The 19,018-nt window shown below is 44.3% G+C and overlaps 3 protein-coding genes across 4 annotated transcripts in view; 2 read left to right on the top strand and 1 right to left on the bottom strand.

Annotated features, from left to right (window-relative positions):
* Nucleotides 1-19,018, top strand: part of CDCP2 (CUB domain containing protein 2) — a 59,626-nt gene that overhangs the window by 4,106 nt on the left and 36,502 nt on the right. Inside the window, exon 1 of one of the 2 annotated variants that reach the window (XM_053246075.1) lies at nt 13,495-13,571. The exons of the other annotated variant lie outside the window; for it this stretch is intronic. The gene's annotated coding sequence lies outside the window, so the exon portion shown is untranslated. Of the gene's footprint in view, nt 1-13,494; nt 13,572-19,018 lie in introns of those variants that run through there. 2 annotated transcript variants of the gene reach the window in all.
* The window catches only part of LOC128323291 (NADH-cytochrome b5 reductase-like), a 54,363-nt gene that overhangs the window by 19,128 nt on the left and 16,217 nt on the right, over nt 1-19,018 (top strand). The gene's annotated exons all lie outside the window — the stretch shown is intronic.
* LOC128323292 (dynein light chain Tctex-type 5-like) overlaps nt 4,656-19,018 on the bottom strand; it is a 44,839-nt gene continuing 30,476 nt past the window's right edge. Inside the window, exons 2-5 of the mRNA XM_053246083.1 lie at nt 18,049-18,171; nt 13,453-13,602; nt 9,613-9,687; nt 4,656-5,212 (exon numbers count right to left, since the gene is read on the bottom strand). Of these exons, the coding sequence (XP_053102058.1) occupies nt 4,856-5,212; nt 9,613-9,687; nt 13,453-13,602; nt 18,049-18,171 (705 nt within the window). The 3' untranslated portion in view covers nt 4,656-4,855. The remainder of the gene's footprint in view (nt 5,213-9,612; nt 9,688-13,452; nt 13,603-18,048; nt 18,172-19,018) is intronic.

Raw genomic sequence — 19,018 nt, 5'->3', positions numbered from 1 at the left:
TTATTTCTTTTCATAGTCTCTGAATTCATTTCTGTGATAGTCTCTGGAATGTGGACTCTGGGTCTAATTGTTCTGATTGTAGTTGTTGCCTGCTGAGGTAACAGCACTCACCATATGCTCAGAGGCACATATTACCAAATTCTTCTTAACCATTGCAGTAACACTAATCCCCAGCTTTTGCTGTTGCCACCAGCCTCGACTAGCAGGGAAGACCTAACCAAATTGTGTTTCTATGTGTCATACCCCTCAGGGACTGTCACGCTGTTCTCTTCTTCCCCCTGGTAGGAGAGCCTGGCCTCAGAGGTATAGCCCTGGCCTCGGCATGCCTGCCGCCTGTTACCGCCACAGGATGGTCAGAACCACTGCTGGCAAAATGGGCATCCAGCTCCTGGGGCTCCTTCCTCTCAGGCAGCCCCCCCCCTCACCTGTCTGGCCCCTCATCATGGGCCAGGCCGGCTCTATATACTTGTGAAGTCTGTCAGGTGCTTTTGTGGATCTCGTCCAAACTCTCACGAGGCTCTTTGGGCTCACGAAAGTTTGATGTGAGATCTTGAGAAGAGACGCATGCATGCCTCTTGCAAGATCTCACCATTGCCAGATGGTGTCAGTCCATTCGGCAATGGGAGCCAGCCTTGTTCATCTTGGGTGGTATCGGGACCATGTTGCTTGGCAAGGGATGGAGGAAGGGCCGCGGGGAGCGAGCCTGGGGGCCCTAAACCCTGCTTGGCGGTGGGGAAAAGGTGGGTGATGTCGGGGAAAATCTGACACTGGTTATGATTTTGTAGACCAGTACTATATCTCAGACAGGACATCAGATCTCATGCCCTCATGGCGTAAACATCACAGGCCATCAAATCTTCTCACTTTTAGGAGCTCAGCTGAAGCTGCCACACCTGTAACTATCCCTGTAGACCAAAGGTTTTCCCCCTTAATGGAGTTTGTGCATTCTATGTTGCTAATTCCATAAACTAGCAGATACCACAACCAGTTATATAATTCTAGTTCCATTTGCACCAAATTATTTTTTACATAGTTGTCTTCTGTAAAGATACTTACCATGGTCATCACAGCTTCTGGCATGAATGCCCCCACTCCCCCAGCAAGGAATATTAAGCAGGACAGACCCTAGATATTTGTGTATGCCAAGAAGCTGAATGGCATGGTCCAAGAACATAGCTTACCCAGACTCTCCTGCCTTCTTATAGAGAATAGCTGTATTCACTTGTATATATACTGTATATAGCTATGTACACAAGTATATCTTCTCTGACTGAGCACAGCTTCATGTGTTTAGAATTATGACCCACCAGCTTCTGAGACATCATGAAAGATCCTGGTGAAATCTCATGTGACTTCATTGGTGCTCCTCAAAATATTATTGCTCAAAGAGACATATTTTTACACGCAAATATTGCTTGTATAGTTGAGCTGGTCCTGACACCAATCCCCCATCCCTCTCAAAGTCCAACTGTAAAATGTATAACAACCATAGCCCGCCTAACCACTCTAGATTCAGCATGGAAACTTGTCTCCTCCTTAGCCTTATCCTTTACTGTGTTGCTCACATCCTTTGTTAAAGCCACTTGTGAATATTCTTGAGTCAGGCCATTAAAAAAATCATAAATGACACTTTTTCACAGGATTTGGAAAACAATGTTGCCAAGGTCTTTCCTTTGCTTTCTAGTTTGAGCTTTTCATTCATAAGAAAACTCATCTTCGTTCTCATTTCTTCAGTATGCTAGAATCTATATTTTCTTTTTGCATGACAGCTGGGATTCTTACACATGAGACCTTGAGACTGCTCGAGGCCTGGAAGCCATATATTGCCCACACCTACTTAGCACATTGTCAGAGCCTTTTAAACCCTCTGCTCTTCAAGATGCTGGAAAAAATTTTTGAATCATAAACCTAGAAAATGTTGCATAACCTCAGCCCAGGTCTTCTTTTCTAGTAATGCAATAACTGAAGTGCAGCCAAATTAAGTTGTGGATCAAAAAATAAGAACAAATGAAACCCAAATACGTGTATATCTTTCTTGGAGGTCTCCAAGTCACAGTGGCTGCTAGGTTGGAACTCCACTCATCCTCCTTTGAAGATAACCCTGTCACAACCAAATTTGATTGAGGACAATGGTATGGAATTTAGTCATGATCAGCTTCTGCTGAATTGTGGCCATATTCTGTTAGCCACTATTCCACTTCTGAGGGCAGAACCTGTAGATCAGTAAGAGCCAGCAAGAGCTCTACTCTGTATTCTAATGAGGCCTGAATTTGGTATGTTTGGGGCCAGGGCTGGGAGGCATATTGATTGAAAGCCAAGGAAACCGGAAACCTTGCCCTGATCCAGGGGCATAGCTAGGGGAGAGGGGGCCCATGTTCACCCCTCTCCCCGGCAGCCCCTCGGTGTGAGGGAGATAATGAAGAAAATAGGGAGGGCTGGGGCAGGAGACCCTCAGGAGTTGCGGGGGAGGTTCTTTGAACTCTCAATTATAGCTACACCCCTTGTCTGATATAATTGATACATATAATGGAAAATTGTATATATATATATATTTAAAAATAGAAGCTACTTTGGGGCGATGGGGAACCCCTAGTCCCATTATCTTCTGCTTTTTCATAGTATACCTTTTAAAACAAAAACTATAAAACTTTGTATCCAACATAGGGAAGGGACTTAACACTCTGCATGCACAAAATCCTAACTTCAATCCCTGCCATTTCTACTTTAAAAGGATCTTAAAAGGTAGACAAATGGTTTGCCTGTTAAAATGCAGCTAAATATGTGTATATATATTGTATGTAACCTGAGACTGAGGTTTAGCTTTGGAAATATTTCCAGTCAAATCTTAAAGCAATTGAAAGTTGTTCATATTACAAATTATGAGAGATCTACACAAGGCTGAGACATACCACACACTGCTCCTGTCATTTCTCCTTGTGGTATTTAAAATGCTTCAGTAATATGTAAAGATGTTTTTATATACTGTGCAGTGCAGTTTATCTGAATGGAGCATGGAAAACATCTGGGTAATCGGAGAGCAGGTAAAAGTGCTCCTGGATCCCAAACTCTCCCTGGTTTCTCAGGCTGAGCCGTTGGGTAGGAGCGCTTTTTATTAGCTTTGGCTCATGAGTCAGCTATGCCCATTTCTGGAGGTAAATGGCTTACAAAAACAGTAGTGCATATGGTGGTAACCTCCAGGCTTGACTGCTGTAATGCACTCTGTGTGGGGCTGCCTTTATATAAAGTCTGGAAACTACCATTGGTACAGAATGCGGCAGCCAGACTGGTCTCTGGGACAACCTGAAGGCTCCATATAATGCCGATTTTGAAAGAACTGCACTGGCTGCCGATATGTTTCCAAGCAAAATACAAAGTGTTGGTTATTACCTATAAAGCCCTCAACAGCTTGTGTCCAGGGTACTTAAGAGAGCACCTTCTTTGTCGTGAACCCTGTCATCTGTTAAGATCATCAGGAGAGGTTGCCCACTAACATGTTCGGTGGCAACTCGGGACCAGGCCTTCTCTGTGGCTGCCCCTTTTGGAATATTCTCCCTGTTGAAATAAGAGCATCTCCTCCTCTGTTTCCTTTTAGGAAGACTCTCAGGATGCATCTGTCTTCTCAGGCTTTTAACTGAAATTAATTTTTAACTGTTTAATTTGTTTTTATTTTACAAAATTGTTTTTACATTTATTGTGTGAAATTTTTAACTGTTTTTTATATTTGTTGTGTTTTAAATTGTGTACACCACTTAGAGATGCATATATCAGGCAGTATATAAATATAATAAATAAGTCAGTCAGTAAGTAATTTTTAAAGGGGTGTCATTCCATAGGATTGCATTGACATGGAGTCACAAGAGGATACTGTGAACTCAAAACTGAACTACAACAAGTATCTGAAGTTGAAATAATAGAGAGGAGCTGGTTCCACTATATTTCTATAGGCATTCTATGTCTTAACTGTATCATAAATTGTCTACAGTTTGTCTAAACTGTATCATTTTTTTTAAAAAGATAATAACCTACCCAAAATATTTTAAAAATCAGGATTAAAAAGAGAGAAATCCATGTTCTTTTTTTCTGGGGCCCCTGTACCCCTCCCCTTCAGAGTCCCATTTTGAGGCCAGCTGAGAGAAAGGAACCCTATTTCTTGCATTTAATGTTATTCATTCCTGTATTGATATGATTTTACTGGCTATGGGGAGCTAGTGAGTAGCTTATGCTGGTACAAGCAGTGGCAGCCAGCTAGGCCATAGGACTAAGCAATTAGAAAAAGTACTTGCCAAATGTTACTCTTTTGTGCTTCTGCATTCTTTGTGAGGTATCAGCAGTTGTTCTCTGGAATTCTCTGCCACAAGATTTGGTGACAGCCAACAACCTGGATGGCTTTAAGAGGGGTTTGGATAACTTCATGGAGGAGAGGTCTATCAATGGCTACTAGTCGGAGGGTTGTAAGCCACCTCCAGCCTCAAAGGCAGGATGCCTCTGAGTACCAGTTGCAGGGGAGTAACAGCAGGAGAGGGGACATGCCCTCAACTCCTGCCTGTAGGCTTCCAGCAGCATCTGGTGGGCCACTGTGTGAAACAGGATGCTGGACTAGATGGGCCTTGGGCCTGATCCAGCAGGGCTTGTCTTATGTTCTTATACCTTATATACCAATTATACCTGTTTATTTGCATTATTATTTGGGACATTAAATAGTAATGCTTGGAGTTGGATATGTCATCTCTGTTACAGCTTTAATTTTGCTGAATGTGACAGTTAACAAGTTTGTGGTGAAACATGACTGTGAAAAACCCACCCTTCTTACATATGGCAATATACCAAAGATGTGAAAGCAATAGTGTTTCAGATGTTATTCAAAGTATACAGCATGTACCAAAACAACACAAAAGAGTGTTTGATTTATATACTGTGAAGAAGCAAAATTGTCTGAGTGTGGATCCCAGAGACACTGGCTTGTCACAACTATATCAGTAGTGTCCTCTTTGTTTCTACTACCAATTACAAGGTTGATAATTAGCTTATATCGAGGTGGAATGAACTTCTTAAACATGTGCCTAATTTCATCACTCAAAGCTTTGATTAGACTACCACATTTTACAGGCTCATAAGTGACATCAGCCAGTTTTGCTGATAAATACTCCTCAATCAGCTTTTCTGCTTGGGCACAAGAAAACTTCTCCTGGGGTTTTGCAGATGAGTCAGGAATCTGGAATCAAGAGACAGGGGTTGGTAAGGTGGGTAATGAACTTGCTTTGTTTGATTGACTTGTACAGCATCATTGGTTATGGAAGGTCCTAATTAGACTTAGGGCCTCTCTTAGTGGCCCACTTTGTGTAATATAGCAGCCAGAGTCTTCCTTGCAAAGGTCATGGGACCCATTGCATTAGTGCCCACTCTCTCAATACGGATCTCTTCATTATTCTACCTTTCCCCTGAACTTAAATTTTCTGCTGAACCTCCAGAAATCTGAACATTAGACCTGTGCAAAGATTTGGCTTCCAAGCACCAAAACCAAACTATTCGTTCATTCATTTTTTATATATACCACCTGACTCCAGAGGCTCTAGGCAGGCAGTTCACAATAAAGACAAAATAAAGCAAACTCTTAAAACAACAATGTAAAACATTCAAGGATGACTACAAGAACTATGAAAAGTCATAGTTCATTCGCAGGCAGCAGCTAGTGAAAAGATTACAAATCATCTGACCCTGAGGGGAAGTGGCCACTGCCAGTGCTTACTTCCACATGCAGAGGGATCTTGTGCACAGCACCAGGGAGGGCTGTTAAAGGGATTTGGAGCTGTGGGAATTCCCAGTGACATCTCAGAAGGCATGTGGAGAGTGCTGAAAGAAAATGTAGTCCTTCCCAGTGCTTTCCCCATAGAGCTCCATGGGGAAAGCACTGGGAAGGATTACATTTCCAGCACCCAACATGCAAGCCACCTAATGGCACAGTGGGAAATGACTTGCCTAGCAAGCATGAGGTTGCCGGTTCGAATCCCCACTGGTATGTTTCCCAGACTATGGGAAGTACCTATATTATAGGAAGTACCTATATTGGGCAGCAGCAATATAAGAAGATGCTGAAGGGCATCATCTCATACTGCGTGGGAGATGGCAATGGTAAACCCCTCCTGTATTTTATCAAAGAAAACCACAGGGCTCTGGCGGAGTCGACACCGATTCAAGGGCACACTTTACCATTACTTTACTCCTCATGCACTTTCCAAGATAACTCTGCACAGAGGTAAGAACTGGTGGCAGCGGCCACCTCCCAGTGGAGATAGGTACATAGGAAAATAGGAAGCTGCCATATACTGAGTCAGACCCCACAATAAACATACTACTACTACTACTGAGTCAGACCATTGGTCTATCTAGCTCAGTATTGTCTTCACAGACTGGCAGCGGCTCCTCCAAGGTTGCAGGCAGGAATCTCTATCAGCCCTATCTTGGAGAAGCCAGGGAGGGAACTTGAAACCTTCTGCTCTTCCCAGAGCGGCTCCATCCCCTGAGGGGAATATCTTGCAGTGCTCACACTTCTAGTCTCCCATTCATATGCAACCAGGGCAGACCCTGCTTAGCAAAGGGGACAAGTCATGCTTGCTACCACAAGACCAGCTCTCAATTATCTGTTGTAAGCAGATAATTGTCTTTGAAGTACTGAAGCCAAATCTTTGAACAGGTCTACAGAGCATGCCTCCTTTTCCCCACACTGTGCCATCACAGGCAAGAAATAAAGAAGCATTTTTTTTATTGGTCCACCTGGAGCAGAGAGCATCCATGCTCATGGTCTTGCTGAAAGATCTGTTCACCTAATACTTGAAATACAAAAATGGAAAATGATAAGCTATTCAAGCCAGGTCATACGGAAGCTTGGATGCATATCCTCTCTCCCTTTTGCATTGTTTCAGAGCACTGGAGGTAGGCGGCATACATATACTGTAGGGTTGCCAACATGTTTTTCTTGTAGAGCTGGGCCTTGAATGGCTGTGTGACATGCAGCAGGTGCAGGTTTTGGCTGCTGAATTGTTGCTTGCCACACAGACAATAAAGGTGAAGAGGAACTGTGTAAGGAAAGAAAAAGGGTCTCAAAGATGGAGAGCTCCGAAGAAGGTGGTGTTGGCATGTGAAGCAGAAGTAGAATGGTGAGAGTTGGGATCGTCTGAGAGAGAGAGGAAGTCATAGTTCATTCACAGGCAGCATCTGGTGAAAAGAGAAGCCTATGGAGGTCCCAAGGAGGCAAAGGAATTGTTCAGAGAAACTACACAGGGAAAGCATGCAGTCATAGGTGATCTGAAGCCAGTGGCGTAACTATAGGGGGGCACGTGCCCCAGGCGCCACCCTGGCGGGTCACGTGGGGGCGCGCCAAAAAGTGGCTTTCCCCCGCCCCCCCCGGATCGCCCTCCAGGTGTGGCGGCGGGCGTGCAGCGGCAATTCGCCGGCGGGTCGCCCGCCGAGTGCGGCGGTGGCTGGTGTGGTGGCTGGCGGCATCCCATGGCCTGTGTAGCGGCAGCGCAGAGTGCAGGCAGTGACGCCGAGCCGAGCGGCCCGGCGTCGCTTCCCAACTGCGCAGGCCATGGGATGCCACCAGCCTCCACACCAGCCACCGCCGCACTCGGCGGGCGACCCACCGCCGCCACCACTCATGACCCGTCGCCGCCACCCCGCCACCACCGAATTGCCGGCCGCCGGGCCGGGCCAGGTATGTGGGGGCGGGGGCGCTATTTCAGGGCCATAGTTTGCCCTGGGTGCCGTTTCCCCCCGGTACGCCACTGTCTGAAGCAGCAGGAAGAGGAGGCATGAGCAAGAGGGAGTATAAGTCCAGCAGAAGCCTGGAAACTCCAGCAGAGTTTAAAAGTGATACTGTTGGGACTAGCCATCCTCTTAAGCTTCCAAAACTCTATCCAGTTCCCAAGGAGAGATTTGGAAGAGGGAAGAGGGGGACAGCTCTGTGTATCCTTATGGGAACATGCACCCCCCACCCATGCTTTCTCTCTATCTATCTCTCTCTCTCACACACACACACATCACAAGTGATTAGACAAGCCTCAGCAACTTAAAAGGGGACAGTGCCAATACCTACTGCCTCCAATCTCACCCTGCTTTCTTGGTTTGTATTTTTTACATGTTTCAACTTGTTGCTTACATATATCCATCCAAAACACTATTCTCACTTTGCCACATAACTCTAGCTCAATATATCAAAATAATTTATCTTAGATTATTCACATCTTTTAGATGCTTTCTACACAACTTACATCAATAAGCCAGAAGGCATATATAGTATTTAAAGCTATCCTCCTTTGGGGGTGGGGAATTTTACTTACTTATTTATTTATTTTTTTATTTATTTGTTTGTTTGTTCTATACCACCCTTCCAAAAATGGCTCAGGGCAGAGAAATAATAAATAAATAAGATGGTCCCCTGTCCCCAAAGGGCTCACAATCTAAAAAGAAACATAAGACAAACACCAGCAAAAGTCACTGGAGGTACTGTGCTGGGGGTGGATAGGGCCAATTACTCTCCTCCTGCTAAATAAAGAGAATCACCGCGTTAAAAGGAATTGTTGGTTTAAGGATGTGCATTTAAAACACCTTCATAATTTGTTCACCCTCTGCACATTCTTTGTTCTTTCTTCTGCCAAGTAGATATTGAAGTGGATCACTGTTCCCTGCCGGAGTGTCTCCCTTTCCCCCTCCCCCTGCCCCTCCCCCTCCCCCCTCTGACTGACAAATGGCAAATCTGCCGTTTAAGACACAGCCTGTGTGCAGCACAGGCACCAGGTCATGAGAGGGTGAAATGTGTCACAAGGCTGAAATACGATGTCTCCTGGGCTCAGGTCACAGCTGGCCTTTCTGTGCAGTCCTTATGCCCCCTCTCCTGGCTGAGCAAAACCATTGTATCCATTGTATGCAGCAAATGACTAAACTGGACCCAAGAAAGAAGCCAGAGAGAAAAGAAGAAAAACCGAACAGAGTAACTGCTGCTCCAAGAGAGGTTAGGGCAGGAATCCTATTGCTGATAATGCCTAATGCTTTACATGAATAACAGGGCAGAAATGGGAGGCTGTCGTAGATAATGTGATACTGTATTGAATTGCTGTGATGCCCATCTTAATCAATCAAAACTGACTAGTTTAAAAAGGAAGTCAATTGATATTAAAAGCAAGCCGGGTCCGGAGGTGAGGTGTGTGCAAAATGCTGCCTTGATCCTCCAAGTGGGTACCAGCCCCCTTTCAAAAACAACCCTGGTACACTTTGAAAGTATATGGGGAGCAAGGAAAGCTACTAGCAGGGAGGCATGCCTTGCAAAGTTTCCAAAGGTCAGATCAGTCCCAAAGAGCTGCACCAATTACAGCAGCACGGGGGAAGGGGATATTTTGCCACCCTGCTGGCACTCTAATAATCTGCTGCCTGAGGCAACTGCCTCACCTTGTCTCATTAAAGGGCAAAAAAAAAGTATAATGGAAATTCCTGTATTTTTTGGTTAAAGCATGAACCACCCAGGGACTTTTTTGTATGGGGCGGTATAGAAATGTAAGAAACAAACAAACAAACAAATATCAAAGCTTTCATTTATCAATATATAGTCTTGTGGACTACCTGCTCATTTTCAGTGGTGGTGGACATGCAATGATAAGCCTGACATCTTGCTTTGCTTTTCGTGCTGGTTCGTATCTGCAAGCCAAATACAAAGTGAAGTATCAAAGAAAGAGAATAAGGCAACAGCAGTAAGGCCACTTCTTCATATATTCTGTATGATGGATATATGAAAGGATATGTGACATTCTGAATATTCTAGTATTAGCCTTTGTGCATTCATGTTGCAGTCAAAATGACTAGGAAGGAAGGAATGAGAACAGAATGCTGCTGAGAAAGTGTCATGGAGGGAAACCTCTCCCCTTTAGGTGAGTGTTTCAAAGCGCAAACTGAAGGCCAATGCACAAGACCAAATGGTCATGGGTTGTGTGGAGTCATACAGCATGTGCAGAAATGGTCATCACTTGCTGCAGCATACATGCCGCTTGCAATGCAAATTTAAGTCAAAATGTTCTTTCTGTCCATGGATTAACGAGTAGTGCAGTAAAGCTAGATGTGTTTGTGACCTGGATTTGTGTGGAACTCATTGGCCGTGTTTGCACATAACATGGAACCACAGTTGAAGGGGCCAGAAGTTCCGTGGTCATTACATCCGAATGCCTGCAAATGGGGTTTGATGCAGCGACAAAGATGAGGTTTCAGATTTGTGACTTCAATCTGAACCCTTGGGTTGTAGTGAGTTTTGTCACCACAACCCAAGGTTGGACACAGCCTGCATTGCATTTAAATGTGGAACCGCAGGCTACATCCCCTAGAACCAGAGTTGAAGGAGGAGGCTCCTCTCTCAACTCCGGCTATGACTGGCTGTGTGGGCTTTTCTTCATGGAAGCCATCTAGTGAAGGCTGAGTTTATCTTCAGGGATATGAGAAAAATATCCTTTAATCCCACCACCAAAAGGATTTAAGCTACTTTGGGGCCTGGCAACCAGAACACATGACTGTAGGCCTATTCACAGCAAACATGGCAAACCTTGGCTAGTGTGGACAAGAGCTTATGTTCACGTACATATTTTGACTGTATTTCTTGGGAAGCTCTGCCTTCATTACGTTTCATGATTAGAGTTTTGCATCTGTCAGATAAGCAACTGCCCTGCTCCTCCAAATTATAGGTGGTCCTCACAACTACCCCAAAGAACCTAACTACCCTAGGACAACGTGTGTGTGTGTGTGTGTGTGTGTGTGTGTGTGTGTGTGTGTGTGTGTGTGTCTTGCACCAGTGGTATAGTGAGGGCATAGGCAGCCTGTGTTCTGAGGGGCACTCACCCCCGCACTCATGGCCACCCCCACCCACCAGTGGTGGTGCACTCCCTAGCCTGGTGGAGCGGGCCAGAAATGCTCCAGTGGGGAGGGGGTGACGAGAGAAGATAATTTCACTAACCAGCAGCAAACCTAGCTGCTGCTAGTATCTTGAACGCAATGTGGGAGAAGGTTCCCAACCTGGCATCCAGCAGGGAAGCTGCACTGCCCCTTGCTGCTCAGTTGATCTCTGCAGTATGGAGGGAGGTTGGGCTCCCAACTCAGCATCCAGCGGGGAGGCTGCACCACCCCTTGCTGCTCAGTCAGGATCCTCCCCCCCCCACGGTGTTCAAGATAGCGGGCCAGTTAAATTAAATTCCCTACCCTCGCCCCTGGGCAAAGGATGGGAAGAGGAGAGGAGGGGGCAGGAGGCAAGCCAGTGGCCCTAAAAGGATGCCAGGTGGCCCTCCTAGGCGCCCCCTAGGAGGTAGGGGGCGCACGGGTTCTTGGAATCCGTGTACTCGATTACAGCTATGCCCCTGCCTTGCACACAAAGTGTCTCCCATGGTGCTCTGAGAAACAGAGCAACTGGTAAAGTAGAGTATGTTATATTTTATATTTGGGGCTGGAGAGTAGGTAAAAAAAATCCATGAACAGTCATGTGTTCACACTGAAATTGCACAATCATTTTACTCTGGATATTCACATGTAGGACCTTTTGTGAGCATTGGTCCAAACGGACATTGTGGCTTGTCCAAGATCAGGCAGGAAGTCAGTAGCCAAGTCAGGAAGAGACCTCAGCTCTCTTTTACCCACAGTCTGGTGTTTTTAACCACAAGCCAGATTCCCTCAAAAGGAAAAAGGGAAGCAAATGTACAGGGAATTTAGATAGAATGCTATTACTTGAATTGGAATTTGTCCCGGACACTGTGGTTAACACTTCATGTAATGCCGGAGCATTTTTCTAATGGCTCCTCAGGGCTTTGTAAGAGCTCCCTGTTTGTTTAACTAAGCAGAGTAGTCAGCCTTTAGTACACTGTGTGGACGAGATGGGAACTATTCCACATTAGTCTTAATTAGGCAGACACTATTGGCTAGGCTGTGAAATGTTGGTAGTTGACCACAACCTCCTGTAGAAAGCACCCTTTTACCCAAATGTTAAGCTTTATGCATTTCACATGAGCACATAATGTCAGAGAACACTGAATGTCACTGAACCAAAAATGCTCAGACCCAGCTTCTAGTGTACAGTCCCCACAATTGGCGAAAATCGGGGCAGGAGTGTTTAAAGCCAACATTATTGATTCCTTGTTTGAGTAACAGATTTAATTATGGGACTAATCATGTTAGCAAAGACAAGTTCCAAAGGGCCAGATAAGGTGATAAAGTCTGACTATCTTTCCTGAAGGGATTCTCCTTGGATAAAGACGTGTTTCCAGGCATGACTGGGATAGGCTAGGATGTCTCCATTAATTACAGTCATCAGGTACAGTCATCAGCTTTGGACTTCTGAGAAGCTTAAGATATAAAGCTAGTTCAGGGTCTCTCCAAGGAACTCATCCCTTCTTTAGACAGGAAGCCATCTGCCAAATACTAAAATGATACCTATCCCTATACACGTGAAGAAGGAAGGGGCACACCAAGAGCATGTACATCCAGACATCGTCCATGAATGTCCCGATCATATTGACCACATGTTTAAACAAGTATTTGGCGCACATGTTTAGGGGCCATTCAGAGTAACACATAATCTGAATGTTTAGGGGGCCTAACACATAATCAAGGGATGTCCCAACAGGCACGCTCTTGGTGCACCCTCCCTTCTTCATATGTGCTGGGGCCAGTATCATTCAAGCTGGCCCTAAATAATACTTAAATACTAAATAATTGTTATATTATTAATTATTTATGAGATTGGTATCCCACCCTTCCTCCAAATAATTCAGGGTGGTATAAATGGCATTATATCATTTTATCCTCTCAATAACCTTTTGAAGTGTGTGTGTGTGAGAGAGAGAGAGAGAGAGAGAGAGAACGAGCCAAGGACATCCAGTGATCTTCATGGCTGGGCAAGTAAAGATCAAGAAAAGATGCTTGACAAAGGGGATGGCCCAGAAACTTCCTGCTTCGAACAGCTAGCTCACGTAATCCAAAAGCTGATTTCCACTATTGCAGGGGATTCTGGGGAGCAAGCCTCTGCTCAGATTCTGCTTCATTAGTAACAGTTATCAACCACTCTCTGCTGGCATCCTTTCTGCCAGCCTTCCCAGAACAATTTAACTGGTTGCAACTGTAATACTTCTCTGCTCCAGCTTGGATCTAATTCTGTAGAGATTTCCAAGGAGTGCACTGGACAATAGGCTACTCATAACAGCAGCCTCCGATGAATGCTCAAATACACGAGAATTGGAAATTTAGAAACCTCCAACACGTTCATACCTTTATAACAGTCCATAGAGACTTCATTTACCATCTTGATCAGATACCAAAAGGTAAGTACATCCCCTGTTTTCATCAAACTTTCTCTCTCGTGCAATCCTCTAGCTGTTAACTTGATCTTGTTTGCAGTGTCTCTACAGCAGTAACAACTATATTACATCACAGTACCTTGAATTCTTTAGCAAATCTCTGGGCGGTGAGGAGGCTGCTCAGACTGACAGCTGCTTGTACAGAATGTTTGCCTTCCAGAACATTGGCAAGTTCTTTAGCTGACCGAAGCTTTGACGGTGAGCTTTCCCCAGCAATAAGACCTGGGGACTGACAGGGAATGCAAGTATCAAGAGAGCATACTTATAATATCATTGTTGTTGTTGTTTGTTTATTTAGAATATTATATAGTGCCTTTCAACAACAAAAGTTCACCAAGTGGTTTACATAGCCAAAGAAATTAGAAAATGGTTCCCTGTCCCAAAAGGGTTCACAATCTAAATATATTGAATAAGACAATATAATGACAACAAGATATGCATTTTCCAAAATTGACAAACTTTCTCAAAATCCTCTTTAATGTGTAAAATAAAACATAAAACAGATATTCAAAATTAGCAGACGTTTTGATGTGATACATCAGCTTCAGATATATACGTTAGTGGCTGAAACATGCTCTTAAATACAATTACTAAGCACAATGACTCAGCAAACTGACAGCAAATAGCCAATCTGGTTACAGTCCTGCTGTCAACCAATCCTGTTACAAAAGGATTAAAAAATCTTTTTTTTAAAAAAATGGAATAAAAACTTTTAAAAAATCTAAAAATATACACATGGTAGACACCAGCAACAACCACTGGGAAAGACAGTTGCTCTCCTCCTAAGCAAACTGAATCACCACTTTAAAAGGTGCCTATTTTACCTTTAGCAGTTAGCAGAACTTATATTAGGTCAGGTAAACTCTAAAATGCCTACAGCAGCTCTGCTGTAATAGTATTATATTGGTTCAATATTATGGCATTATTTTCCAAATGATGATTCTCCCATCCACCCCACCCCTTGCTGCAAGAAGAACGTTAAGTAACAGAGTTGCTGGAGGTCTGAATGACCTCTGAGTGCTGAACAAGAATTGGTTCCAGAGTATGGTCTGAAGGCATATGATACAGCAACCCCACTGAAGTTCATCTGGGTCTCATCCACGTCTGGATGGGAGACCACCTGGGAACTCTATGCATGCTGCCCTGAGTTCTATGGAAGAAAGATGAGAGATGAATAAATTTACTTGTATTAACATTCTAAAGGACCTTTAGATTATTCGAAAGGATCTTCAGATGATGTGTCATGAAAGGGTCAGACAACGGATCATCTGATTTTGCTTCCTGAGCAAAGACAGAATCCATCCTACCCCAAACACTCCATAGATAGGTTCTCCACCCCAATATAGTACAGAATATGTGCACATTCACACCCTCTCCTCCCCACACACACTGATAACTTTGATGCAGAATGCTGAGATATTTTGAGGGACTATGAAGAAATTGAAGTAATATGTAGTTAAAGAAAACACCCTTAACTCTCCTTTTCTCTCACCTCCCCCAAAAGAATAGGCAATGTTTATAACAGTACATTTAGTAAAAGCACAAAACTGACAACAACCATCTTCCCAACAATGGAACCTTGGTGGAGGAAAATGTGGCATAGACTCTTAATGTATAACATGATACATTACCGTAAGCTATGAGATAAAATAAAGAAAAATTTAGATTTGCTAGAATATTGGAATCTATATATCCAATCCAGGAATAGACTGGATTTCAATGAGATCACAAGGCAGGTAATAGCTAAGGATTTGTATAGACATGTGCCCAATAGAATGAAATAAGGCAGGTGCAGACAACCTATGGCAAGTCTAGCTGGCGCAAATCTCCAGTTCCCGCGAGCATATACTCCCGGCACAAGCTGCAACTTCACTCAAATCATGTCGTCTAAACCCACCAATGTCCAGCTCCCAAGCTGCACTTCCCTCTACCGCATGACATTAAGTGCCCAACTTCAAATCTAGGTTACAAATGTTGGTTGGTAGAGGAATGTGCAGCTCCAGAATCAAACATTGGTGACTTCAGACAACAACAGTTAAGCGGAAGGTTGTGGCCCATACCGGGAGCATCCTCTTGTACGATCCGGAGATTTGTGCCAGTTGGACTTGACTCAGGTCATCTCAACCTGCCCATTGGATAATATCTGTATGATTCTATTGAAAATAAAATAAACTAGCTGGGCCGGGCACAGAACATCTGCGCCTCCCCTCCCACCTTTGCCTTTTTCTCTCCCCCCCCCCCCCACAGCTGGCCCGTTTCTCTCCCCACCCGCTTCTTGCCCACCCCCATGCTTTCTGGCTGGTGGGTCGGCCGGACCACTGCTTCTCCCTCCCCCCCCCCCGCCCGGCCAACCGAGCTTTCCGACTGGCTGGCCTGCTTCTTGTCCCCCCCCTCCACCCCCCACCCCCGTGATTTCTGGCCGGCTCACCAACTCCTTCCGCCCACCTGCCCACCAACTCCTTGCAGAGGCCTCCTCCTGGCGGCCAGGCTGGTGCACCTCAGCCTCCTCTGGCCGGCATCACTATTTTCTCCCCGTCCCTGTCCCTATCCTATCCGGCAGCTGCTTGCAAACTCTCGCGAGAGCTGCCACGTATGGAATTAGCCACGGGTATGTCTGAGAATTAAATATAAAGAAAATATAAACTGTTGCATATGCCTGTATATGAGTAGTATTATAAAAAAAAATTACATTTTAAAATAAATATAAATGATATAAATATAAAATAAGTTAAAAGATGCAGATTACATCAGAAGCTTGTGCTTTTCAATGAGAAAACAAACACTTGTTTTGTTTTGTTTTGTTTATATTCCACCTTTTCTTCACCGTTGCATTCAAGGTGGCATGTGTTTTAGCAAAGATGGGTCTGTGCAATATCATATCTGGTGGTAGATCCCAGAACTCTGCTTTTTCAGAATGAATGTGGATATGTGTGGGCTGGATTAAGCTTTTTGAGATTTACCGCTCCAGCTCGAGGGCTTGGTGGGCGGGGCGGGGGGGAGAATTAAATCTATTTTTAAACTTTTTTCAGCCGCTGCTGTGTGGCAGGGATGGTAGCACAAATGGGCGGGCAGCCAACCAGGGGCAGGCACTTGCAGAGGTCAGGGGAGACCGAGGCGGTGGCAAGAACTCCTTCCCTAAGTCTGCCTACATCCCAAATGGCAGGTTGGGCCATTTTCGGCCCATCTCGGGGCTCTCTGCATGTGTGTGAGAACCGAAAACGGCCCAACCTGTCACTTGGGAGGCAGGCGGGCTCAGGGAAGGAGCTCTTGCCACCTCCGTGGTCCCCCCTCACCTCCGCAAGTACCCACCTCCCATCCCCAATCTGTGGTTGAAAAAAGTTTTAAAATATATTTGATTTGCCCCCCAACCCCCCAAATTTGCTGCCTCTTACCACCGTAAGCAAGTGACTATCTTGCCTATGCATTAATCTGCCCCTGGATATGTGTTGAGAATAACACAAGTATCAATTCTATATGCATTGACTCCTGGCATGAACAGTTTTATTCTTTTGCAGTTGAACTATTTGGAATTCATTGAGACCTTTTTGCAGAATGTTGTTTTTATTTTCTTGTTTTTCTTAGATGCCAAAGTTGTAGGGACCCTCCTGCCCCCAGAAAGCCCCCAAACAAATGTATTAATAGACCCCAGAGTAAATATGAACATATGAAACCGTCATATAACATTGCTAACTGAGCAGAGAGACAGCTTTCAAGTGGTGATTCTTATATTTAACAGCGGGAGAAAAACTGTTCCTATTTATCCCAGCCATAGTATATCCTTTTCAGTGGCTGTTGCTGGTGTCTCCCTTATATCTTAGAAAGAGAGCTTGTGAGCCTCTTTAGGAGGCTGAACTTTAAAAAAAAATTATCTTTCTATGTAAACCATTTTGTGAGCACTTGTGTTGAAAAGTGGTATATAAATATTCTAAATAAACAGTGCCTCCTTAAGCATAAGTTCCTGGTTGGTTCATGACTCCCACAGAACAACATTAAAAACTTGAGATTTGAACCTGGACTTCCCAGCATACACTTCTTGGCCACTATCCTAGATCAGCACAAACAGTGCTAGTGTGGGCATTCATTGCACCCGCATCTTAACTATTTATTTGCTAGTGCAGTAAGTCATAAAATTGGTTCTTAAAAGGCTATTCTGTCAGCTATATTCTGAATAAATTAACGTGCCTATGAGGCATTTTGCAAACTGGCAATTTTGCTTCGGGGGTCCTGCTGTTAAAAATTTCTTGCCACAAGGGGAAAAGAAAACCCACTATATATTTTCATTGTATGTGTGAGAGAACGTCTCTCTCTCTCTCTATTTTTTTTTTAAAGATTTGCCTCCATTTCACAGAAGCAACTCTTCCCCCCCCCCTTTTTTCTTTTGAGCAACATTGTGCCTTTGTCTGCGTTCAGTTTCATAAAACTGAGAATAATTTGGTTCAGGAAGGAATGGGAGGAGACCAACTAAATATTATTATTGTTAGTATTACCCATAAAATAAATCCAGTCACTTAGTGACCTTGGCATCGGGTATTTCCTGGGAATTGATGACTGATTGGTGTTAATGGCCCTCAGCTGCACTTCAGGCCATCAGCTCCTCCCAGCTGGTCATTAATCCACAGGAAATGTCTCAGGTATCGATCCTTATAGCTTAATTAATAAATGCAACGTGTCTTACGGGCTTAGATTTAGAGATGGCCCTTTCTTTTTCCGCTGCCTTGAAGGTGACATTTTTACCCCCAGTCTCTCTCGAAGCATTTTCTTTGGAAGCCTTCAGTTTGCTTTGTTTCTCAGAATTCATCTGTGAGGAGAGTAAACAGCAACAGAGAATTCCACCCTTCATAGAGGGGAAAAAATAAAGATGAATCTGCCCATTGGCATTCTTGTGCAATTTTCCAGCTAGCAGGGTGAATGAGACTCCTGTGCCTTTAATAGTCATATGGAAAAGGAGATGCTAGCAGCTATAGTTGATGCACAAGTGAGAAAAATGGCACCAGCCAAAGTTCCCTTTCCCACATAGTGAACTGTAGCACAGAACACTTACCTTTTCAGAGCTGAACAAGAATATTGATACTCTCAGCAGGTGACAGTGTCTGTCATCAAATGATACACAAAAACAAAGCTGGAGCTATTAAGAACAAAGACTGCTGTTCCCCAGGGCTTGCATATTGAACCAATAATCAATGTATTGCTTAGGGTGGGGTCACCATTTATCTCTAGTACAATAGGTGAGAAGTCCCACCCACCCCACCCCAAGCTGGTTGTAAGGTTATGGTGTGAATAGGACACTTCTTTGGCTGTATATCCAGCTAAAGTTTGTTGGAATTAAAGGTGCAATCTTAAGCATATTTATTAGAGAGTAAGACAGCCACCTTAAGTGGCGCAGCGGAGAAATGCTTGAATAACAAGTAGAAGGTTGCCTGTTCAAATCCCTGCTGTCACTATATCGGGCAGCAGAAATATAGGAAGATGCTGAAAGGCATCATCTCACACTGCGCAGGAGAAGGCAATGGTAAACCCCTCCTGTATTCCACCAAAAGAAAACCACAGGGCTCTGTGGGCGCCAGGAGTCAAAATTGACTTGACAACACACTTTACTTTACTTTACTGTAAGACCCATGATGGCACACAATAGGACTGACTTCATA

Source organism: Hemicordylus capensis, chromosome 4 (assembly GCF_027244095.1).
Source record: "Hemicordylus capensis ecotype Gifberg chromosome 4, rHemCap1.1.pri, whole genome shotgun sequence".
NCBI lineage: Eukaryota > Metazoa > Chordata > Lepidosauria > Squamata > Cordylidae > Hemicordylus > Hemicordylus capensis.
This window is presented reverse-complemented; position numbering and strand designations above follow the sequence as displayed.